At 40.7% G+C, this 25,628-nt stretch overlaps 1 protein-coding gene across 2 annotated transcripts in view; it reads right to left on the bottom strand.

Moving 5' to 3' along the window:
* The window catches only part of st6galnac3 (ST6 N-acetylgalactosaminide alpha-2,6-sialyltransferase 3), a 111,074-nt gene that overhangs the window by 6,069 nt on the left and 79,377 nt on the right, over window positions 1-25,628 (bottom strand). For both annotated transcript variants that reach the window (XM_023964749.1, NM_001104876.1), the window contains exon 4: window positions 5,137-5,244. In XM_023964749.1, the coding sequence (XP_023820517.1) occupies window positions 5,137-5,244 (108 nt within the window). The remainder of the gene's footprint in view (window positions 1-5,136; window positions 5,245-25,628) is intronic.

Genomic DNA, 25,628 nt, shown 5'->3' with positions numbered 1-25,628 from the left:
TGTTACGTTTTGTGCAACATTTTCAGCTTAATACTGTTACTTTCATCAATAATGTATGGGATTTGTCTTCTCAATTACCATGCAGGTGGGAGGCTTACATAGAGACTTAACTGGATTTCTTGTCCCTAATCAAAAAAAGTGGAGCTCTAAACGAAACTTCAGTTGCTTTCTGGAATTTGCCTGCAATGCAAAGAGACATTGCATCTTGAAAAACAAAAAATATGTATATAGTGCATATATATATTAAAAAAGTGAGAGAACCAGGTGATGTCAGGATGTACTACTTTCTATTCTTTCACTGTGTCCCCTGCTGCGGTAAACTAAAGCCCCTCCCACTGGTTACAGAGGAGCAGCGGCTCTCAGTTCGGGGCTCCTGCTGCTCCTCACTGAATGGTTTCATGAACCCCCACATGGAGACGTGCGCTTCTCACTGATGCCGTGGCAGGGCTCTTCAAAAGAAATAAACCTGATCTCTCATCATCTACGTGATGAGGTCGAGAAAAGCCTTTGACAGAAGCTCCTCCCACACGCGGCGGGAGCTTCTGATTAAGACACTTTTGGACAAACGTCAAGCTGCAACTTTGATGCATGTTAAAACAAAGACGGTGAGCGTGAATTTCATGCGCAAGGGGTTGACTTAAAAATACACGCGAGGTGCACATGAGGAACGGCAGGTGGCTGTGAACTGTGGCTAGTGATCTGTTGCACCCCTAAGTGTTTCCAAAAATTAATAAATCTTATTAAAGTTATATAGAATTCCATTGTGATCTGGGATATTCTAAGAGCTTGCCTTGCGGGCGCTTTAACCCTTGTGCTATCCTAGGCACTTTAACATTGGGAGTTGGGTCATCTAGACCCACTAGACAGTGCCCTGAACCTTTTTTCTTCAATGATTTGTGATCTTCACTGGTGTCCATGGATTACATGAAATCTTTCCACCTTTATCCACCTTTGTCATGGTAGGGAGAACAGGTCAACGGTCATCTTGACCCCATAGGACAGTACAAGGGTTAGCTGAGCGGTGGAACAGTTTTTTACGTCCAGGTGTCACCACTTTACTTGCAGGAACCATATTCCATCCTCCCCCCTCCTGCTTCTCTCTACCCCAACGTTTTGCCCTCCAAGCGGAGAGTTAAGGGAAAAAGTGTCTTCAGATTTGGACGTTACTACCATTCAATGACGTCATCAATAGTCGCCGGTCACCTACGTTAGAGCGTGGCTGCGAGCACTCAGAAAATACAGAACACTAATTTTCTAACTTTAAAAAGTCATGCTAAAACAAAAGTCATTACTTACATTTACATGTAAACTTCAACTTTGTCATGGTAGTGAGAACACGTCAGTGTAAGGGTGGGGTCATCTAAGATAGCACAAGGGTTAAGATGTCCTCACGGGCAACCATGCGCCCACGGGCACTGTGTTGGTGACCCCTGCTCTAAAGCATGTGGGTGTGAGATTATGTGGCCCAGTGACAGACTGGTGACAGTCTATGTCAGGGTGGAATTAGAAAATGGATACATTTTCCTTATATATGTGTCCTCCATCATTAGAAAAATGCCACAAGAAGAAGTTAAAATATTAGTATTTTCATTGAAGTGGGTCTTTGATACTAGACCACTGAATTTCTTCAGTGAATATAAACAGTAAAAGCTAAAAGGACAGGTTTCACGTCTCCTGTAGAACAGAAAAAAAAAGACCAAAAGGATCAGTTTGACTAACTTCTTGGTGGAGCTTTATGGGTAATTTGATATGCAAGCTCTCAGGTGTGGGAAATCAGAGGATACATTTTGTCTGACTCACAGTTTCTTTCTACGTCTGCCTCTTAGCTGTTTGGAATATGTCCGCTGGTTTTCTTTTTATCTCGACCAGCAAATGACCCTCAGTAAAAACCTGCAGAATTTCACAGGTTTTATGTTCTGAAACCTTTAAACCAAAATCATCTCAATCAGTTTTTGTTTCAGGGTTATTGGACATCGGGAGCAACATTTTGGCCCAGAGGGGGTTGTTTTTGGTGCCAGCTTAGACGCCACCAGGCCGTTATCCATCACGGCTGGACGGCTTCAGGGAAAGAAGAGCAAAGGACAAGAGATTCTTGGCTTTCTTCTCAGGACTTATTTCAGCTACAGACTGACCATTGGTCTATTTCAGCTTATGACAGGCTGAAACACGGTTCACACCAACACTTGCCAAGTAGCTTTTGGAAGCACTTGCCCTCTACCAAGTCCTTTTCTGCAAAAGCCTCCCAGATGGCTGTGAGTAAAAGAACATCTGCTGCATCAGGTTTCCCCATCGGCCACTTCTGAGATAAACTGCAGCTGGGAGCCAGGCTTTATCGACTAAAATCTTATTAATGCTGTTCAGTCGGAGCGGGAACAAATCCCCCGCAGGTTTCAAATCTTGTGGAAAAAAACTTCCAGAGTCTGTTAGAGCAGCCGATTTATGTTCCTGCACAGCGTGGTTCCATTTGGCCTGACTGGAGATGTTGATCTGATTACATGCATTTGGATGGTAGCCGATTTTTGTTTTTCTGCTGAAAGCAATGATACTTTATTCAAATTCAATGAAACTGCAAGTAGAGATATAAAATGATCAAGTAGTTTTGACAACAAACAATGATTGGGGGAACCTGGGGCCTCCACCTCTACAGAAAATATAGAAAAACATAAGGAAGCCTGTGTTTGGAACAGAGAAAAAGAGCAGCTACGATTCAAACATACAAGCTCTGACACTAATTGGCAACAAAATTAGCCAAAAAAATGAATTTAAATACAAAAACACTTGATCCAAAATGGATGTTCATGCTAGACTCGATGAATTCTAATGCAGCAGCATTAAAATGTGTGCTGGATGGATGAAGCGGGATCTTCTCACAAATGATTTCTGGATCCAGAAGTTTTAAATTCCTTATTGCCGCTCAAAACAATCCTCCTGATAACAATATAGGGTTATATTTGTTTTATAGTCTGTAGACTGTGAACATGTCCACACATATTATTCAGTTTTTTCAATTTCAAACAAATATTGTGCGTTTTCAGAAAATATTTGCAAGTGCAGAATACATTTGTGAATAAGATTGGTGACTGAGCATATTTTTGCCCCTTTTACAAAACGTGTCTTGTGTCTTCATGTCCCCAGAACAGCAGATAAACATGCACAAGTGTTTTTTTTTTTCTATGAGCGCACACATAAACTCACAGCGTTGGCCTTGAAAATTTGATCAGAACTGATCAACCAATCAGCATCTTTCTCCTCCCAGCAGCAGCGAATCAGCTGGTAAAACGCCACACTGAATATTTCATATTCAAGATAATAAAACATGGGAAAGTTTTCCACAGTCAGTTTATCGTTTTGTCATGAAACAACATGCGTTTTTTTTGTTCAACGGAACAAAAACATAATTTGTGAAGGTGGATCCTTTCATGGAGGCGAATTAATCAACATGACAGTCATGTGTGAAGGCTCCATAGGGCTAAATGATCATCTGATTACTATTTCAAGCAACCAGTAATTTCTTAACTAAGCTAAAGAATTGTGCAATTATTTGTGTTTAAAGTCTGCAACCAACCAAGAACTAAACATGTGCAAAAGTTTTACTAAATGAAAACACCTCAAACAAATGTATAAGAAAACAATAAACCAACAGAGCACATAAATCAATAAGAAATGAAGCAAACTACAATAAATAATGCCGTCCACATTTTTTTAATGTGAACTTTTCTCCTCATAATGACTGAACTCAGATTTCATATTTTAATATCATGTCCACAAACTGCAGAAATGTCAACTGAAAGATTAAGATTAGGGTAAAATCAAAACATCACCTGAGGCGTTCTCTAGTATGGAGCTTAGATGTCCACACATTATAAATCTAGTAGTTTATTAGGCTGCAAGCAAAATTCAACAAACAGTGAGTTTCTCCTACCTAGAAATAAATGAGCATCTTTTTGATTGATTTTATAAATAAATATACTCATATTGTGAGCAACAGGAAACGGTAAAACATGCCAGCAAGCTGTAGGTTGGATTTGTTCATCTATTCAGACCAGTATTTCCTGAGGAGTCTTTCTGTTTACAGTTTGAATTATAAAGAATGAGAGATCAATAAAAAGAAAGGGGGAAGTTGAGTGATGGATCAGGCTCATTGTGCACTCTGCCGCGGGTTTCTAATAGCGAGTGACAGCTTTATGAAAGCATGACTTGTGCCGCTATTGTACAGGGGGAGAAGAAAACAGCCGTCGGAGGAGCCTGTGTGTCCACAGTGAGAGATCTGCAGTGGCCGTCTGCCAGCTTACTGTAATACAGAGGCCAGTCGCACTGCCTCTCTGCCGTGTCACGCGGCGGTGCACACGGGGTTAGCAGATAAATTCAATTTCACCCTCTCTCTGGAGCACCTGCCGGTGCTCTGTTGCCGCGCAGCCATTGAGCTCGACTCCAGCGAAAGCTTCAAATCTAGCCACACAACTCCCCTGTGCTGCGGTCCACAGTGGAACACAATACCCTCCCGTCCTGCACAGGATGGAGGAAAATGGACGAGGGACAGAATGATCTTTGACTGTGTCACTGAATCATAAAATCCTCCAAGGTGGTGGAATTATCTCCTCTCTCTGCCATGTTTCTGCCCTTGGCTCCTATATTAGCACCTGCTGTGCATCGGGGACAAGCTCAGGATGAAAGGCAGCGTTTCAGCAAATATTAGGAAAAGATGTTCAATTTAGAGGATAAAGGAAGCTCAGGAAGAGCTGTGAAAGGAGTCAAGTTTTCAAAGGTGGGGATGTCTTGAGACTGGGAAGGAGGGAAAAAAACGTTTTCAGCCTGACAGGGATCACTCAGAGGGAAGACAACAGGCCTGCACACTGTTGCTGCACAATTAGAAGCAGAACAAAAAGTAGGAGCCGGCCCTCAGACCCAGCTGCCTGTTGGATACCTTTCACATGAATATAATAGTATTCACAGCACAGAGAGCCCCATATGGATTTCTTCAAAGAAAACCAGCCATTAAATCCAGGCTAAGGCAGTGGAAATGTAATGCGGCAGTTCAGTAAAAGCTGGGACTGGACTACGCTGCTGAAAATGCATTATGCTTGGCGTTGTAGGGAGATTTAGAGGGGAAGAGCTGCAGGATCACCAGTGTCTTACTTGCAGTAGGTGTCGTTTATCATGCCGTAGATATGGATCTCTTTGCACATGTCCATGGCGAGGATGAGCGTGAACCAGCCGGTGCTCAGGTAGGAGCCAGACTGGACGCTGCAAACACACAGGAAGAAACATGTTTCAATGGAAATTCATTCAAAGAACAATCTGCATTCGAGTGCCACCTCAGCAGGAAATGAGTGGCAGTGATTCTCTGACCTCGATGCTACTTTTTGTGCAGCTGATCTGTGTATGTATTTTAATGGAGCAGATTGTAAACAGTTGTTTTTTTCTCAGCTGACATGTAAACCTGAGTTAATTTCTATACAGGAGCAGCACGGTCAAGTTTGAGTTGTCAGCATCAATCGTGCAGCTAAATTTAGAGACCAATATACTGCCTCAGGAGTTTGGAGCTTCTGAGCTTTTGAAAAGGTTTACGGGCTGAAAAAAGGCAGACGTGCACTCCTACATTATACAAGCACCTGCTGGGCAAATCAATACCAACATGAATGATCGTTTCATCAACACCAGGGAACACGTGTCTGAGCCACAGTCTGTCTTTACCTGTTTTTCAACACAGAAAAATTGCTGAGGAGCATCCTGGCTCTGGGTTTTACTAAATCTGAGGAGTATCTAAACTTTTGGTGTGGTTCTTAACAAATAGAAACCCAGAAATATTCGATAATTTAACAAAAATGTACCACAAAAGAGTAAAATTGAAATGTAATTTTATTGCATATATTTGTTAAAAGAAGGGGAAAAAAATCTTTTTATAAATAATAAGGCTCCAGCAACACTGTGATCCTAAAAGGGCTTAAACCGGTTTAGAAAATGGGGTTGGAAATTGAAATTTCTTTGCCAAAAAATTAATAAATTAAAGAATGTCCATGCCTCTTTGAAGAAATACAAGCAGAATGTTTCCTGCAATACTTAAAGATTAAACTAAGATAAATTACTGATCAGTGATTATAACAAAAAATTTAAAAAAGTAATTTATGTAATTTATAGGCACAAATTTGCATTTAAACTTAAAGTATATTTTCCAATAACTTAAATTATTGTCATCTTTAGAAAATTGCTCTACTTTTCCTCAGTTGTAATTCATTTAAACTAAAAAGAAACTCTATGACAAACGTGTTCTGAACAATGAAACCAGTCGAATAGTTTCAGCACCACGGACAGCGATTTGCTACAGTCAACTACTTTCCTTTCCTGTTCATGAAAAAACAGTAAATGGTTTATCATGAATTCAAATGATAAACTATTTGTCTGAATCCGTGCTCTATACATCAAAAGTGAACATTTTTTCATTACTTGTTTATTTGTTAGTTTACTGACTGTTTTTTTTTTACTTTGTAAAGCTGTAGCTTTAATATCAAAGTGAAGTAGTGGTGTGATACCAACACCTGCAATTACCTCTGCAGGTAAAGATAACATTTTCAGGTTAACTATGTCACAAGAAAGACTGCAACAACATGATATTGATCTATAGTTACTATTTGAAGATAATTTACATGTGTGGAGTTCTGAGACTTTCTATCGTTATGTATTTTACTGTAGCATCTCACAGATCCTAATCCAGACTCAAATAGTCAGCAGAATAATATGTGTGTACATATAAGAGCTGACATTTCAGAAAACCTGAACATTTAACCCTTGTGCTATCTTAGATGACCCCACCCTTACATTGACGTGGAAAGATTTCATGTAATCCATGGACACCAGTGAAGATCACAAATCATTGAAGAAAAAAGGTTCAGAGCACTGTCTAGTGGGTCTAGATGACCCAACTCCCAACGTTAAAGTGCCTAGGATAGCACAAGGGTTAAACACGTGAGGCGACTCCTCTAAACGATGAATATGTAATAAACGTCAGCTGTTTGGGATTATTTATTTAACGTCTTCCTGCTTCTGATAAAGGAATAATGAGCAAATTACTACAGATATCACAATGATTTGTCATTATACTGAACAATTGTACGACTACCAGAAATGTATGACAGACTTTAGTTTAAATACAAAAGTCTAAACCACCTTTGTCCACCATTGTGAGAGACTTTTGAAAATAAGATTCAGTGTCTTTCAGGTATGTTTCTAACCTGTTTACAACCTGTTTCAACTTCATCCCAATTTACTTTCTGTAAACAACAAAGTAAAAACAGAACTTTGGCAGAGGTTAGTAAAGTTCGTCTTTTAAAAGAGACAGAAAAGCAGACACACTGTAATTAGAGAGAAAACAACTCAAAAAACTGCCTTAAATCTAGAGTCCATGCGACAGTCACACACCACACATCTGCTTTTAGTCGGCACTTGCAGATGCATTTTTAAGGATAATTGCCAAAATTGCTGAACTGATTTAGCTCCATTTTTTTGTCTCCAAATTTTCATTCAAAAGCTAGTTTTGTTTGCTTACAAAGAGTTTTTACATAATTATTACTTTAAAATAAAAAAGATATAATTTTCATCAGTAAAAATTCATAAAAATATAACACTCAGCAACAAAACAAAAGAAAACCACACCATGAGGTTCTAAAGTTTCTGTTTTTTAAACCCAGCTTCATTAACCTGCACATTTCAGTGTCCTCAACAGGGCGAGCCGTTGCAGTCAGGTAAGATTCAGCCATTCAACAGAAAAATCAACAGGTAGGGTGTTAGACTTGAGAGGATCGGATTAAATAAACGTCACCACTGAAATGTTTCTGCTTCAGTATCGTTATGCTTCAAACAATGTTCAGAACACTTTTGACATCTTTAGGTCACTGAACCTGACTTCTCATAAAACATCCTCTTGCTGCTGTCCTCTTCTTTTCAATCTGGTTTCAGCTCTTTTTTCCTTTTTAATGAGTCATAGCATTAAATTTGCAGACGGCATTCTCATAGCCATCCAGCCGATTGCTACTTTGATGAGTTCAGCTTTTGTTTTTACCACATAGGTAAATCCCACGCTTCACCCCAAACACATAATGTACCTGTTGACACTGTGAGTGCTTGTGCTGAAGGATTTTACTCACGTCTCCGAAGTTCAAAATGGGCAGAAGAAGCTTCTTCTGCTTTTAGGACATTCAAAGCATTTCACTTTTGAACTGAGCTCAACTCCCATAAAAGGAGAAGCTCCCACAGGGAACAAATCACATGATGACATGTGACTAAAACACTTGTTGTCCAAAAGTGGGTAGATCTTAATATTAAAGCAAATTATTGTTGTTGTTGATGTTATTATTATTAAGCTGTTTTTGCTGTCAAACTGCATTTTTTCATCTGCTCCTGATTCACAATGATTTGAGTAGAGAAATACACAGAAAAGCGTCAGATTTTAGGCTTAGTTTTAAGTAAAAACAACCTCCATTATCAGGAAAATGTCACAAGAACATGTTAAAAACACCACAATCAGCATTTTTGTTTGAATGAGTCTCAATGGACTGCTAAGGTTTACCCTCAATTTTGAAAGTGCTGGAGTATTATCCAGCACTTCCTGTTATGAAATGTTTTTCATCGCTCGGTCGGCTTTGATTTGGTTTAAGTAAGTTTGTTTTAAACCATTTAGAGATGTAGGAGGGGATCAAATGACCTTTTGAAGAGAAGCTGCAGGCTGGGTGATGAGAAGATCTTAAGTGTCCGAGAGAGCCTGAAGAACTAAAACAAAGCCTTGTATCATTTGTAGCTGTTCTTCTAAATGACCAAGTGACACAATGAAAGCAAAATGAGATCATTTGCAAATCACGAGTGTTTCTAAACGTTTGGAACAGAATATCTCAGATGTCAAAAGAATCCTACTTCATCCCTGGCATCAACAAAATGAATGGAAAATGTTTTCGACCGCTGCATCTGCTCCTCTTTTCTACCACTCTCTGGTATTAAGTTAGGAAAGGTAGACTAACGGTTTCTGCAAAAATAAGACTCCAAACCTGCAACAAAAGCATCAACAGAGCATTCCAGCCCAATCACTTTGGTGGTAGTGAACAAATGTTGTCTTTTAAAAGGCTGTTTGCAATCTGGGACATGCCAGAATCTGGAGGGTCACGGGTTCAAAGACCGCTTCACAGTCACCAAAAAATACAAAACACAGACCTGCTTCTGAAAGTTTCTTCTTTTCTAAATTTAGACAGATTGAGACCAACCTCTTCTGAGGCATCCAATCGGCCTTCTGGAGCCACTCCATCAGGGAAATCTTTGTTTCCACTTCTCACTAGTGATCAGGTCTCCAAATAATTCTGCCAGCGAGCCGCTATAAAGGTGATCTTATAAAGCTGTAACCTTTAGGAGTGTGTTTTAATCTGAAGGACAAACCAGAGCAGTATTCAGCTGCCAGGGCCCCTAAGAGCTTCAAAGGAGTTCAACAAGGAACATTTATCATACGGCTGATAGCTGGGATTTCATGGCTTTATTAGACAAGGGGAGCCCAACTCCTGTGATATAAGAAAGTAAACTCTGATTATAGACATGATAATAAAATGGAAACCAATAAGCTGCTTGTTCAGCTTATTGAAGGCTGAAGGCTCCAAAAACAGCATAGCTTGTCTTTTCTGTCCAACGAACTCCCACATAGATGCACAGACACTTGAGTTATGAGATGAAAATTTTCTGTCTAAATGGGAAATTAGACAGAAATGCAATTTGTTGTAATAAAGGAGCTGCTGAGGAGCAAAGGATGAAAACGGGACATTAGAAGAGACGCGCAGCTTGGAAGCTCTCAGCCGTCAGAGCTGTCAACACCGTCACTAGAACCCTCCATTATTCATTAGCCATTTGCCACTCCAGCAGCTGACAAACAGGCACACATACACCGTGTTCCCAACGGACAGACGAATGTTCTGGAGCGAAAAGCTGTGCTGGAATGAATGAAGGCAGGTGGGATCTGCGGAACTGATAACCACCGTTTCAAAGCAGACGTCTGGATGCGCAGAGAAACACTGAAAGGACTCCCGGTCTGTGTTTGCCCGTGAACATTTTGATGGGGTAACTCTGCTGAGGGAATGCTGTCATTCTGTGTCCAATTTTGAAGTGAGATAAGCACAGAGACGCAGCGGCGGGCAACACATAGCGTCCTGAAGGCACAAAGAACGCATGCCCTTAGTTTTGTTACAGCTGAATAAGTCTCTTTACTGAAAGCAAACAGTCAGCAGGTAAATCTGACGCTTCGGTCACATCCCTCTTGGCGGGGCGCGTTCAAGCGACCACTTCCAACAAACAGTCTATGTAGGCGAGCGTATATGCGCGTTTCAGGCTTCTATATTCAAATCTTTGGTGTTAAAATAGTTCACCGTGCACCGTGCACACCTCCATAAATCAAATGTCTCCACAAATCCATCCTACATGAGACAGATGTAAATCACGTGTTGGTTCTGTCCTAAAATACAGTGTTTTTGGAGGGATGTATGTGACGCATTTATTTGTATCTTTGGGATAAAAATAAGGCCACTCATGCTTTTGATTGGGGTTACTTTTGCCTTCGGGGGGTGAGAGGGTCATTGTTTTTTCTACATTATGAGCATGACGTGTGATTCTTCTAAAACAGAATCACATTGGAGTCAAGATGCATTCACTTAAAACTTGAAAATATAAGCTACACACTGAGAGGTTTCAGAACGGTTTGATTTTTTTTAATTATCCATCTGCAAAAGTCACAGAATGACCTTCTTTCTCTGTTGGTTTTGTATTTTTACTACTACTATAATTATTTTATTTCTGTCTGATCTAAACAAAACTTCTTAATATGAGATTTTTTGTTCAGTTGATTTAACACTATAAATACAATCTTCTTTTGGCCCCTTCCCATTTGCAACCGTTAGACGGCGCTAAGCGGGAAAAGGTTTGCTTATCGCTTTTTTTGGCGCAGTGGTTAGCGTTCTTACCTTACAGTGCGAAGGCTATGGTTCAAATCCCAGCCAGGACCTGTCTCTGTGGAGTTTAAATGTTCCTTCCACCTGTTTCCTCCCACACTCCAAAAACATGCTTCATATGTTGACTAATTACTCTAAATGCCCCTAGGTTTGTGTGTGATTGTGTGGCCCTGCAGCAAACTTGTACCCTGTCTTCATCCAACAGTGGCCAGGTTAGGCCCAAAAAGAGATGCAGCAGATTAAGAAAATGGAGGGAGGGGTCTTGGTAAATCTACTGTTTTTTTATTCTTTTATGGTCTTCTTTAGGTCGTGTCAATGTTGGCTAAATATGTTCTTTAGAATAATATTTACAACTTAATTTGATTGACAGTTATAACAAAACCAAAGGTAGTTTACATGATTTTTAAATCTATATCAGAAAAAAACTTTGGTTAGACTTGATGTTTTAATTTAACACAACAAAAGGTTATGTTAACACAACAAATCAAGTTTCTTACTGTGACTTCAACGCATGTTTTATTGTTGAAAGGTTATGTTTTGTGTACCTGCAGAGGGCTGGAAGCTGCAGCGCAGCGGAGAACTGCCCAGGATCAGCCAGACACTCATCTACCTGCCCACCCGTTCAATAATACACACTTGACATTCACCGTGGGAAAGCTGTCCATGTGTGTGAGGAAATCCTCACTGAAGACCGGTTCAGCTGAACTGGGCTTTATGATGCCTCTGCCGGCTGCACAAATACGATCTGACACCTGTCAAAATCACTTAGCTGAATGTAACTCAGTTCTTTTGTGAGAGGCTGATCCCCCACTCAGAGAGGAAGTCATGCAGACTGTTACTGTACACAGTAGGCCCAAGTGAGTGGCAGGGTATTAGGCAAATGCACACTGCCAGAAAAGGACTCCTAGACGCTGCTGCTTTCCTATTGATGTCAACATTCATTCAATGCACTTCACGACTGATAGTAAAGATTTTCTGTGAATTAGATATGCATGACTTTGAGGCTGAAAAGGATTTTTTTTCCCTTTGTAACAAATTGGTCTAAAAAGTTAGACATTGGGGGAAGTAAATGAAGCTTAATGTTCCACTCCAATCATTTTTTAACCTATTTTTAAAGCATTCCCAGTGATCTTTTAATTATGATTACTCTGATTTTAGACTAAATCAGCAGCACGGTGAGAGTTTATCAGAACGGGACTGCTGGTCCTGAGTAGACCCACCCCACTTCCCGTCATCCATCGATTTACATGCTGCTAGCTTACAACCCCAACCTAAAAGCCTTGTCACACAGCCACATAATGCATGGATGAAAATGGGTCACACGTGAACATACATGAAAAAAGTGAGAAAAGTTGTGGTCTTTACGTCACATTTTCACAGATGTATCATGAATAAACCGTATTAAAACCACAGAAGTATGAATAAACCACGCAAAGAACACGTAAAACTAATGTAGAACATGAACCGTGCGTGCATATTGCACTGTTTCATTCATTTTTTATGCATCAGTTACGTAATATGTGCACCGTATACGCAATATGAAAGTTATGCATTGGTGGTACATGTGTGAAAAGTCGGTGAGACATACATGAAACGGTCGTGGAAAACTACAAATTACTGTATGCATCTCACAAGAATCACGCACAATTGCATAGGTTTTACGTAATGATTGCATTTAAACAACGTAAAATACGCTTAAACTGTGGAATTCTCAAAAAATATAAACAGCTTAAAACCAGATTTTACATTAAGACCCGACGGGAGAATTCCTCGACGGACATCTGCTCACAGCAACGAATGATGAACACAAGAAACACGTATGAACGACGTGTATCACGCATGGATAACGAAAGACTGAAATTTCATACGTGGAAAATGTGCAAAATGTGTGAAACATAACTGGTACGGCGAAAATGGCGAACATTGGAGCTATCCAGACGTACAGTTTTGAGACAGATGCTGATTGGATGAAGAAAACAAAGACGTACACGGATCTAGTCGTCCTGTCTGCAAGTGGATGCATCAGAAGTTTCTACATATAAATGTGATGTTTTTCAAACAGCATTTTTTCCATCTGCTCCTGATTTTTTACTATCTGAATAAACAAAACTCAGACATGCAATTTTAATCCTAATTGTCTTAATATATGTCCCCCATCAGGAGAAAAATGCCACAAGAACATGTTGAAAACACCAAAAACTGCATTTTCATCAGAGTGGGTCTTTAAGATTTGTACCTTCCACTTCAAAACTTTAAAAAGTACTTCCACATTGCAGATTTGTTGAGCTGAGTTTCTATCCTCCTGCAGGTAAAAAAACCTTCACAAGATTTCTCCAGCTACAGAGTTGTTGGTAATAAATCAAAATGTAATTACAAAGCCAATTTCAAGCTGTTTGTCTTTGTGAGAATTATTATGACTGAGTGAAGGTTCGGAGGATATTATTGGACTTTTGCTTTTACCTTATTTAAAAAAAACAAAAAAAACTTTTGATTTCGGATTTCTGTTTTCCTGGCCTTTTTTTAAACTGCTTTTATTTAAATATTCCTGAATGTATTGCGGCTGAATAGTTCCTATAACCTGTTGACTTGTTGCTCCCATGTGTACAAACTTTGCTATTTAAAAAATGTCTGACCTTAGCTTGGGCTTTTTTTTGTGATTTCATCTCCAGTAGAGCATTAAGCTTTAATATTATCTTTTGCAAGTCTGGAGCTCTGTGCAACTGTGCTTTCGGAATGAATTTATAATGGCATCACTTTGCTAAAGAGCAGGATCAGCGCTGAACAATGTTCTTGCAGCCAGGTCAGCCTGTGCTTCACCGATGTGGACCCACACCCTCCCACACAGGACCCCACTGTGAGCTTACACAACCTGCAGAGAACATTTCATCAGGCTGAGCTTCCTTTCTCTCTGAGAGGAGGCCGGCGTTCACACTACACGCGCATTTCTCTCTGTTTTCCCCCCTCTGTTTTAGCTTGAACAAATTGCCACTTGAGCAGCAGCTTCCATATACACAGTCTCAGGTTGCAGAAGCACCATCCAGCCTCTTCCTTTTTTCTCCGGAAATACACTGCATAAAAATCGATCGGAGCTCTAAACACCCGCCCTGTCCCTCCTCCGTCATCTCCCAGCAGGATCCTGCCGAATGAGTTTGTTATTAATTGATTGCTTCAAACAGCAATAAGCTCTGAAACATGCTGTTGCCTGTGGGTGGCTCCTGTGTAGAGCAACAAAACACCATGTCTTCCTTTGCCTTTGAAGAAGCTGGAGAGCTCCGGGGAACCGCTGGTGACAAAATCCCATGCAGAGCTGCGGGGGTGAGAGGAGTTCTTTCCCCAAACATTTTTCTTTGCCGCATTCAAAAAGAAAAAGCGGAAAAAGTATTCTAATGAAGGAGTGCAGTTCTGCAGGCTTACAGAGGTGCTTCCTTAGTTCTGCAGGAGATTCAATGGGAAAATGATAAACATTTGGGGTTTTTTTCAGCTTTTTTTTTGTATTTTCCATAGATCTGTCTACTCTTATATCATCACTAAGATCCTAAGTCAGATCTCTTATTGAAAAACTCCTATTAAATGTGAAATGAAAAGTTCTACAAACTGGACAAGTTTCTGGTTTCTGAGTCTGCACAGACAGATCAATTACAAAGGTGTGTTTTATCTGGCATTAAAGAGGTCCTTTGGTGTTCTCATTTTTTTTTCTTTGCCTAACAGGAAAGAAGTTTTGCTTTTAACATGTTCTTTTGCATCTGGTCCGTTTTCTGTCTCCTAGCAACAGGAGGGAGGAAGCTGCTGAGGCACTGACATTATTCTGATTTTCATATTCTTGTGGGTTATTTACTCAACTTACTCAAGAACTGATGATGTTTTGTGTGACTGTGACCACAGGTTATGTGCACTTAGAAGTTTTTATTTTGCCTTAATGTGTTTTTCAGCGACACGCTTATCCTTGATGTGTTGTCTTTGAAACCTATATAAAAGGATAAAAACATGTTTGAGATTCAAAATATTTTACAAAAAGGAAAAAGTGTTTTTTGCAGAGGATGAGTTAAAATAAAACAGCAACCAGTCTTAACATTTCTTTTGATGTGTTTAACATTTTTTTTAATCAAGAGAACAGTTCATTTGACATTTTTTGTGTTTATTTTAGTTTGCAGCAACAGCAGCCAAAATATGATAAAGATTTAAAAAAGGGAAACAGGCTAACTGGACCCCATAGGTTCTCCAGGGTGCCTTTCAGAAATTCCCTTTCCACAGGAGAACAGAGGTTTCTCTCAGGATGAGCAAACATCCGCTTAGTTAGACACAGACTTAGAGACACACAGCAGCTTCCTGTCAATATTGTTTTTTTTCTGTTGCTTCTACCTTTGTTTTAGAATCAGATCTTTATGGAAGTGTGGCTAAGTGAACCTGAATTTCCCTCACAGGGATTTCAGACTAAAAATGATCCTGCAGTAATAAACTTGGATTCAAAGGAGAAGAGTCTCTGCATTGAAAGCAGCTCCAGTTTGGTATGAATGAGCTGCTTTTTAATCACATTTATAGACTCAATGATAACAAATGCAGAAAGTATGTCAATGACGTTGGGAAGAACACTCACTGACAACTTTATTAGGCACACCTTGCTAGCAGGATGGATCCATGCTTTCATGTCGTTGAGGCCAAATTCTGACCCAACCATCCAAATTCCAAATGTGGCCACAGAAATGGAGACTCATCAGACCAGACAACGTTTTTCCATCTTCTATGGTCCAGTTTTGGGGAGTCTGTGTGAACTGTAGCCTTAGTTAGCAGACAGAAGTGGCACCCGCTGTGGTCTTCTGCTGCTGTGGTCCATCTGCCTCCAGGTTGGACATGTTGAGCGTTCAGAGATGCTCTTCTGCAGACCTCGGTTGGAATCAGTGGTTCTTTGAGTTCCTGTTGTCTTTCTACCAGCTGGAACCAGTCTGGCTGTTCTCCTCTGACCTCTGGGACCAACAAGGTATTTCTGCCCACAGAACTGCCACTCACTGGATATTTCCTCTGTTTTTGACCATTCTCTGTAAACCCTAGAGATGGTTGTGGGTGAAAATCCAAGTAGATCATCAGTTTCGTTCAAAGTCACTTCAATCACCTGTCTTCCCCATTTGAGCTGCAGCAAATCGTCTTGACCATGTCTACATGCCTAAATGCATTGAGTTGCGGTCATATGATCGGCTGATCAGAAATTTGCATTAATGAGCAGTTGGACAGGTATGGTCATGAGTGAGGACTGTTCTCACACAGGGGTTGTCGAAAAGAAATCGTTTCTTTACGTTTTTTAAAAGACGGTAGGGATCCTATATACTGTATATATCCTGTTTTTGCAGCATGTTCATTCAGCAGCAGTTGAACAGAAGATATGGTAATCTCTGTTCTTCATACAACTGTCTAGTTGGAGCTCCAGAGAGAGGGAAGGACCTATGACTGCCAGACTTGCAGTGGTGCTGGTAAGCTTTTACATAACTGTCAGGAGTTATTGGAGATTTCAGTGTTTGCTGGAGGGTGAAGACATTAAAAATCCTTCAAGATAATTGTTTAGTAGCTCATTTTATCTCATGTGCCAAAGGGAAGGTTGTTTGGTTTTTCCCCCTCTGTTTAGTTATGTGATATGCGTTACATTTTTCTGGAAATGGCTGATTTGTGCAGCAGTCCTTCAGGGGCCGGACATATTGGATTTTTGCTCCTTGGAGTGTCTCTTTGTTTCTGGTTTAATATTCTTTCCAGTTTTGAATTGCCTGCCTCTCTCTAGTGAGCCTTTTTTTTTACCATTTCCTCCTCACATGCAATCTCTGCTCTTGTTTTTATCCCTGCTATCAACAAGTTTTCCCTCTGACCCGTTCAGCACATTTCCATCTGCCCTCTTGCTCTGTTTATCACTCTCCAGTTGTTGGTGTCCCGACACGCTGTTCCCTCTCTCTCTCTCTCCCGATCCTGCCAGTTAATGGCCGTGTAGTTCTCCTGAAGCACATGCCAATGTGAGCACGGTGGAGGCCCAGAAAGCAGAAGGCTGGTTTAAAAAAAGGTACAAGGACGCTGCAGAGTCCCAGCAGATTCCAGCACCGAAGACTCCTGTGTAGCATCGCCGTCTGCAGAGGTGATGAGCAGGACGGAGGGGAGTCCGGAGACAATTATCCCTTTTAATGTGACCACAAAACAGCAGCTTTTTTTAAAATTTAAAACCAGATAAAATGCTAACGCTAAATGAATTCTGCTCTTCTATCACACATTAATCCATTTGCTATCGTCACTCATCCAAACCAGACAACACCTGCTGAATGCAGAGGAACCGGATAGTTTTTCTGTTTTACCATGCAGTCATCACAAACTCTGAAATACTTCTTGTTTGGTGTTGCAGCTCATTTTTTCTGACCTGGTAATATCATCTTCTTAAAGCAAAGATTTTAACAGTCTTTAATTCTGACCTAATGTGAGGTTTTTGTTCAAACAGGATATTTGTTGGCCCAATCAATAGCTGTATTTCTGGGGCTTATTGCTTTCTTTATTGTGTTATACAAGACAATATTTTAATAATGTTAAAAAAGGCTACATTTATAAAATATTAAATGTTTACTGGGCAATTTTTTATTTTTTTCTAAATCTTTACAATTTCTCTTTTTCTGTGGAGCACAAAACATGACCTAGTGTCATGGTGGCTCCAGCATTCTTCGCCAGTTCGTTAACCCTGATGGTGCCTAGTCTCACTGAGATCCACGGCTGGCTCCCCCTGTCTCGTACCTCGCTAATATTGTCTTGGGTTCTGTGCCTCAGGTTTACCTCATGCCAGGAGAGTCACCTGAGTCTAATTCCACCTCGAGCAGCAGCAGCATTCCTCACGCCGACGCCTTCCACCTTCAAGAGCCACAGCCTCTGTGCTCCTCAAGAGCTCCAGCCACGCCACTCATCAAGAACTCCAGCCTCGCCTCTCTCTAGAACCACAGCCACGCTCCTCACCTTGAGCGCCAGCTGCACTCCGCGCCAAGTTTCTCAGCCAAGATCTACAGCCACGTTAACCCACAGTCTTGCCTGGATCAGTAAAATAAATCTTCTTACTTACCAACCACTTATCTGTCTCCTCCTTCCGGGTTTCAGCATCTGGGTCCATCTCGTGTTCTGATCATGACACCTTGTGTATTATTTCTACGATAATATCGTCAAAAAGAAGGCAGCGTAGACTAGAACCAGCACCTCCACCCGCTGAAGCGACCTACAGGTGTGACACCTGCGACAGGACATTCAAGACAGCAATCGGGATGTCATCCCACATACGCCATAGGCACAAGCTCCCCCCCGCGTCATCGTCGACATCGACGGACTGCTAAAGAAGAAGAAGAAGACAATAAGACCAGTCTTGCCTTTTGTGACATTTACTATTTTTTAATTTTTATTTAAAAAAAATTTTTGTGTTTATGTGGGGGTGGGGGGGTGGAGGGGCTTTTTTATGTCTGCATTTTTCTACTGAATACAAAACGAAGTCTTTATAGACTGATCAACAAATCTGCTCCTAACTACAAGAAAAACCCATGAAAACTGTATCAGATTATCAGGCAACATTATGGCTTCCTTCTTTAGGGTCTCAAGTCTGTCTCTTCTTCATAGACTCACTCCAATGAAAATAGTGTTTTGGTGTTTTTTAACATGTTCTTGTAGCATTTTTCTCATGAAGGAGGATATATTTGAAAGAATTTAAGATGTAAATTGAGTTTCTGATTATTTCCTTCTTTAAATCGCGATTAATCTGGAGCAGATGAAAATGTTTTAAAAAGCTTCCAGCTGTAACACAGCAACTGCCATGGGTGGACCAAAGTCTTCCTGCTCTGCTCCATCCTGATCATCCACTTGCAGACAAATGGATCCATGAACGTTGTTTTCTTCCACTGAGCTGGAATCTGCACCACAACTGTACGGCTAGATGGCACCAATTCTGATCACCATTAGTTGTGAGGGGCTATAAGCTAGTGGGAGAGCGTGTGGAAAAAAAATTATCATTGGAGGTTGACTTCCACCCTGACAATCCTGCCCACAGCTGAGAGGTGAGTTCTTTTGCTCTGCAGAAACTGTCCTAGAAAAACGACAGTCTTTTAATGAACAGACGTCTGGGAACTTTAATATGTCAACACAAACAAGAAAGAAGATCATGAAGGAGACAGAAACGCTTCATAAAACCTCCTACCTCAAAGTCTTCTCAGACATGTAGGGATTTTATTGTATTGTATGTTATACAGATTGTTGATGTTGATTCTTTGTTTGTTTTTTAAATCACATTTCAGAAAAAACAAAAACAAAACATTTATTCTGGTCAGTTTTTGGCCCAGGCCTCATCCTCAAATTTTCCCTCACCTACTAAATGTTTTTCTTTGTACTGATATGCTAAGAAATTGTCTTTGTCTCCTGCACTGCTGGTCTCAATCTACACTATAATTAGCTCCAAATCTGTTTGAGAAGAGCACATTTAACTCATTCTGCTGGGAGATTGTAATCAAACATCCTTTAATGCTTCAACCTAGAGTTATTGATATGTTTTGCACATATCTACAGCAGGTTCCTGCACAGCCATGCCTGCAGCGCATCACAGAAGAGTAGACCTTCCAGTGCTCAGATCAAAACATTTCACTAGTGCTGGGTCTGACAGACCCACAGAAAAAGCAAATTGGTTCTGTTTCTGTTGGACTTCGAGTGCATTTGTCACGCGTGTCAAGCTGACCCAAATATTCAACCAGGGACATTGTGTGAATATATTCTGACGTAAAATCTCTTTTTTCTCTGATTTTGCATTTAAAGCAAAATGAGACTGCAGAGTCTCAGCTCGAGTATTTTTGCACTGTTTTTTAACCACTCAAATGGGTCAACATGACCCTAATGTCACAGAGGGATGGAGAGTGCAGTGAGCCTATTTTAGGATTAGCAGCATGATTTGGAGGCGCTTACACTCATCCAAGCTGCAAAACCTCAACAGTTATTTAAAAAATGTAATCCCTCAAGCTCAGCTTCCTAAAATTTTGAATTATGAAGGTTACGAGTTGGTCATGAAATCCAGAAGTAACCAGAATATAACCTCTACATGTTTTAAGGAAGAAGAAAGAATCCAGCTCCCACCTTGTCTCTTCAGCTCTTCCGGTCTTCCACAGAGTTCTATTCTTTCTTCTTGACCTACCCAATATTTCATAGCTCCATCCTTCACTCATACGGGTTTTCTCACTATTTTATGTGTGGTAAAACATTCCACTTCCCTTTTCCCTCCAGATGACAGTCTCAGCACACATCTCTACCTATCCAACAAACTGCCACTCCCCCAGTGGGGATGGTTCCTGCAAATTCATTTGAGGGCCATCATTGACAATCCACATCTCCTCCACATCCCAGTGGTGCAGATTGGCCCTCTACAACCCCAGGAACCAGACCCCGAGGCCCCTAACCATAGAGACAACAGGAAAAACAGAGATTCATTTAAAACAGCATTGTGTCCAGTACCAATAGTAACAACTCCACTTCATGATCGGACTTAATTTCACAATGCTAACACAATTAAGTTGACCAAATTTGTGGAGGATGCTCCTCTGCATGACCCAGGCTCACAGAAAAAAGCAAATGCAAACACCCAAATGGCCAAGCAGATGGTGTTAAACGGCTTGCATTGAAAAAAACAACATATTTCATCGCTCTCAGCCTCCATCCTGACACAGCCGAGCTCCCACTGATCTCCTCGTCTCCGCCTGGCAACAAGAACTTTAATAATTCTCTCAGAGCAAAAGAAGGCGCCTGATGCTTTCATGCCCACCACGTCCCCAGTAGTTTTCTCTCATTAATTCAGCATCACCCCAGAGAGTCAGAGGAAAAAAACTTCGAGGAAAAGACCACATATTTGGATCTTAATCTGTGTCCTTTTAAGCCTGAGGTAAATCCGTCTGAGCTGTTTGTTTAACACGCAACATTTCCTTTCTTTACGCAAGTAGGTCTGCACAATACTGGGTAGGGAAATCTGGCAGACTGCCTTCCACGCTGGTACAATTCCAAAACGTGTCAGCTGATTCCAAACCAGTCATTTCCTCCTCTGCTTGTTATAGGAAAATAATACTTTTTAGTACTTTGAGCAAATATGACATCTATTATAGGTTACTTGAAAAAAAAATTTTGTTCTTTTTGGGGGAGAAAAGCAGAAGATACCACAAAGTGATGTATGGTGATGACTACAGCACTTTGCAGCAGTATATAATGCACAACTGAATCAGCCTTTAATTCCTACACATCATACTGGAGCACACAGCTCTTGTGATACATCATAATTAAGTATCTGCTTGTCCTTACAATATACTAATGCTAGGTGTCATTACCCTTAAGCACAAGGTTCAAGGAATGACTAATAAATTGACATCCAGAGGAGAAAAACTATTTTGTTTTACCCACTTGAAACACGTTTGGTTTTGACAGCAGAACATTATTTTCATTGACGCCTTTAAACGAGGTCAACTGTTTGCACGCCAATGCCTCAAAAGTGCGTCAAAGTCAAAAGCAGCCTGACTGCTCCAATGGTTGAATCACACAATTAACACCCACAGATAATGTCTCCATCTCAGTCACACTGCGGCTACAACTTCAAAGCCAATTTCTCTCCCAGCGCTTTTCAAACAAGTGCCCTGATAGCCAAACTGATTTTGCAACCTCATTTCTCCTTTCAAAAGACAAAGCTTGATTAGTTAACCAGCTCAGAAGTGAATCATTCTGAGGGCACGTTTAGTTGTAATTCAATGGGTGCAATAGCACACTGCTACAGCTTATTATGGGGGGTTTGGGGTTTTGGAGAGCTCGCGGTCAGAGTCTTTACTTTATGTAACGTGTTGAACACAAAGCTCTTTGATCAAAAGTGATTTCCAATAAATCTGTAAAAAGTTATTGACCGCACCAGTAAAATGTCTCAAACGTGTTCTTCTGCGTTTCCATTGACTATGAAACTGTGCAAATTAAATTTGCGATTATCGAAAGGCAATATTATTTTTGAGCATTGAAGAGGTGGTTTCTGAGGTGTATCAAAATTGACATATTTCTCAAAACTGCAATAAAAACACTTTTTTGGAATTAAATGAGTCACGTGACCAACAACCAGATGGCGATGAGCTTCTTGGTAGGAACTGGCGGCCTTGGGCGCTTGCACAGTGGGCGCCACAGGAAGTCCCGCAGCATCACAGCTCATCAAAAGTTGAGCGTTTCATGTGGAATTGTTGGATCCACAGCTCCTCTGGAAAATCACCAACCACCATTTCCCACAATGCTTCATCCGTAGCCCCTCCCACGTCTAAGGAGCTGGTAAAAATGAACAGTTAGCTGGTAAAAGAAGCCAGTTCTGTCTCTTGAAACCCAACAAACTGGTTTTACCTAAAGGAGCAAACAAAGCTGAACCTGAAATTCCTTACATTTTTGTTTACCTTTTATTCTGCTAACCTACAGTCGAGGGGTCAGGTCTTAAATGCCTTCTTCCTGGGAGCACATAAACCAGATCTCATTCCCCTGTATTTCAGAATTGAGAAAGCCTCTTGGGGCAGAGGTAAAACTTCTTCAATAATAAAAGATAAACCAAGTCCAGTTCATGTTTTTTCTCTCTCTACAAACTACTTTGATAAAGTAAAAGCAAGTTAAAACAGGAGTTTTGATTGAGGACTTGAAAGGAGGGAAAAGGTATATTTCTGAGGTTAGAGACCAGTGAATTCCTGAGCCGAGTAAAACAGTGACTAAAAGGTCTGCTACTGTTAGAGGATAGTCGAGCTGGAGGACCAGACAAGTGAGTCCAGGAAGAGGGTTAAGGAGAGCAGGAGGGAATGGAAATGTGTCAGAGAAAAACTGTGACTGGCCTTGAAAGTAAGCAGAAGGATTTAAATGAAATTGATAACATAACTGGGAGCTGCTGGAGGACTGGAACGAGGTGATGGATGGAAATGGTCCTGATGAGGATGAATTCTGGACCAATTGGAGCTTTTAGACAGACATGTGAGCGAGGCCAAAGAGCAGGGAGTTGCAATAATCCAGACGAGAAGTGGCAAAGCTGTGACAGAGAAGTGCAGTGGTGTGGGGGAGGTAAGGGATGGGCGCAGGCAGCAGCTTCTGCTGCAGAGGTGGGAGTATGCAGATAGGGTAAAGTCATTGATTTGGGACTGAAGAGATCTGGTACTGTCTCTACCCATTAAATAAGCTAGCTTGGCTTCAATTTGCTTCAAGAAAAATTGTGTCAAGTAACATTAACAGAAGTCTGACAGAATATTCTTAATGACATGTTTGAAAACATGTCAAAAGGAATGTTCCTGCTCTTGTAATGGTTCATTCTTGTTTTAAATCCTCCACAAGCCTTTAGAATACTGTTGAGAGTCCATGGTTTAAACCCATTTATTTTTATCATCTATTACCACACTAATTATGGCGCCTTAACTACATTAATGTTATACAAAATACCCCCGACTCTCATTGACCATCAAACACAGATGAGGACATAAAGGGGAGCATGTGGGATTCAGCGTCTTTACCAAAGACACCAAACAAAGGTTGGGTTGCTGAGTCTCCTGAATTAAAGATGACCACACAGTCACAGTAATGGAGTGTTATGAACCTCTGTGCCCCCTTCACTTTAACTCATTAACCTCTCAACATTTCTGTGAATGAGGGCGTGCCCTCAATGAATTCTCTGGAGGCAAAAATATGTTCGAGTGATTAAAACAAAGACTTGATTTATTTTCAAGCATCATGCAAGTTGTCTCCACCTTGGTTTGACTTTTTCCATTTTTTATTTGAAGAAAAGAGGACAAAGATTTGCATAAAAAAGCGTAACAGTTGAACTGTGGTTTATGCTGAAATATTAACATTTTAAAAGATCTTAGCAGCTTAGTCATGGGGTGTTATGACCCAAAGTAATAGTTATTGGTAACTGTTGGAGCATCTTAAGCCTTTGCCACCTCTGTCATACGGTAAAGGGCACCATATGACAGCATCATCTGTACGCCATAAGTGCGTGCAACTTCTATTAGCCTTCGGAATACTTCACAATAAACCCACCACACGCACGCCAATGGTATGTTCCATTTTCATGACGCCCTTTAACCCTTGTGCTATCTTAGATGACCCCCCCCCTTACATTGACGTGTTCTCCCTACCATGACAAAGGTGGATAAAGGTGGAAAGATTTTGTGTAATCCATGGACACCAGTGAAGATCACAAATCATTGAAGAAAAAAGGTGCAGAGCACTGTCTAGTGGGTCTAGATGACCCAACTCACGATGTCAAAGTGCCTAGGATAGCACAAGGGTTAAGGTAGACCCACAAGCTTCAAGGGGAACTGACTCCTTTTATATGATCCTCCATGAACCTGGACAACCCAAAAACCTGCAGATTTTCAAATCAACATGCCATTGAAGCTCCTTATTTGCTAAACCTACCTGATCCAGGTAATCAGCAGCAGATCAGGCAGGATTTCTGGAAAACCGGCAGGAGGCAATCCCTTAAGGCCTTGACACCCCTGCCTTATGGAAGCTGAGGTCTCCTAGAACTCAGCAGATGACAAAAATCTTCTCCGAAATGTGATGTTTTATTGAAAATTATGGTAAATAAGTTCTTAAATTGGTATTCTTAGGTCCAAAGACATGATCTAAAAAGATCAGACCGATGTCATCCACTGGGAAACATAAATGTGTGGGAACAATTTGGGCCGGAGATGGAAAGTTACTTTTGGTTTCTTTTGACAATAAGGAACACAGATCACTACAACCAACAGGATTTCTCCTCCCTGACTAAGTGTATCTGCCCACCAGCTTTTATTTAAGTGGGCTTTTGATTTGGAAAACAGACAGCTCCATTGACCAGCACTCTGACCCAATAAACAACGCTGCCATGGAAGTTAACTAAGTCTGAAGCTTTCAAAAAATCCCAAACCAAATGAAACGCAGCAAACCTCTTATTAGATTCCAATCCAAACAAACCTCTTCAGTGTGATCACAACTGTAAGCACTCACGCTGGGAGCAGGTGCAGGAACCACAGATGCCTCAGAATGTGCACGCTCTGCTGCAAGAGCCTCAGGTGAGCCGGTCAACAGCATGTGCTCTGGTGTCATGGAAACAGGCCACCTGTCGGCAGCAGCCTTCCACAAGCCACCTGTCACTTTTCAAAGACCAAAAATCCTTTATTTTTAGAGAGAAAAGCACACAGATGTTCTGCAAATAGCAGGTTTCACTTTACATTAACCAGCAGAAAGCAGAAGAGCTTGAAAAAAGACGAGAGCCTTTTAAATGCAGCTCTGCCGAGACAAGCTCAAGGTGAAGGAGGATGACAAAAAAAATAGTGAAACATTAGATATGTTGAAAACGTTTTTTTACAGATTTTTTTTTAAAAGAGACAGTTATCATCCAAGTCAGTCTGAATTTTCTGCAAGAAAATATGTGTAGTGTTTTTTATTGCTTTAATTCCTTCAGAATGAGAAGAAAAGATAAATAAATGCATCCATGAATCTAATTCACTAAGGAAAGGGAGAGATTAGAGTGCAGCTCCAGTTCATTCAGAGGTCAAGCAACAACTTCTGATAGCTAAAAAAAGACGTTGGCTTAGGTCAGAAAGGGGACACAAAGTAATGAAAAGAATCTGTCCAAACATGAAATCAAAGATGCCCAAAATT

Source organism: Oryzias latipes, chromosome 17, assembly GCF_002234675.1.
Source record: "Oryzias latipes chromosome 17, ASM223467v1".
NCBI lineage: Eukaryota > Metazoa > Chordata > Actinopteri > Beloniformes > Adrianichthyidae > Oryzias > Oryzias latipes.
Note: the sequence above shows the minus strand (reverse complement) of the source record. Positions and strands in the feature narration are given on the sequence as shown.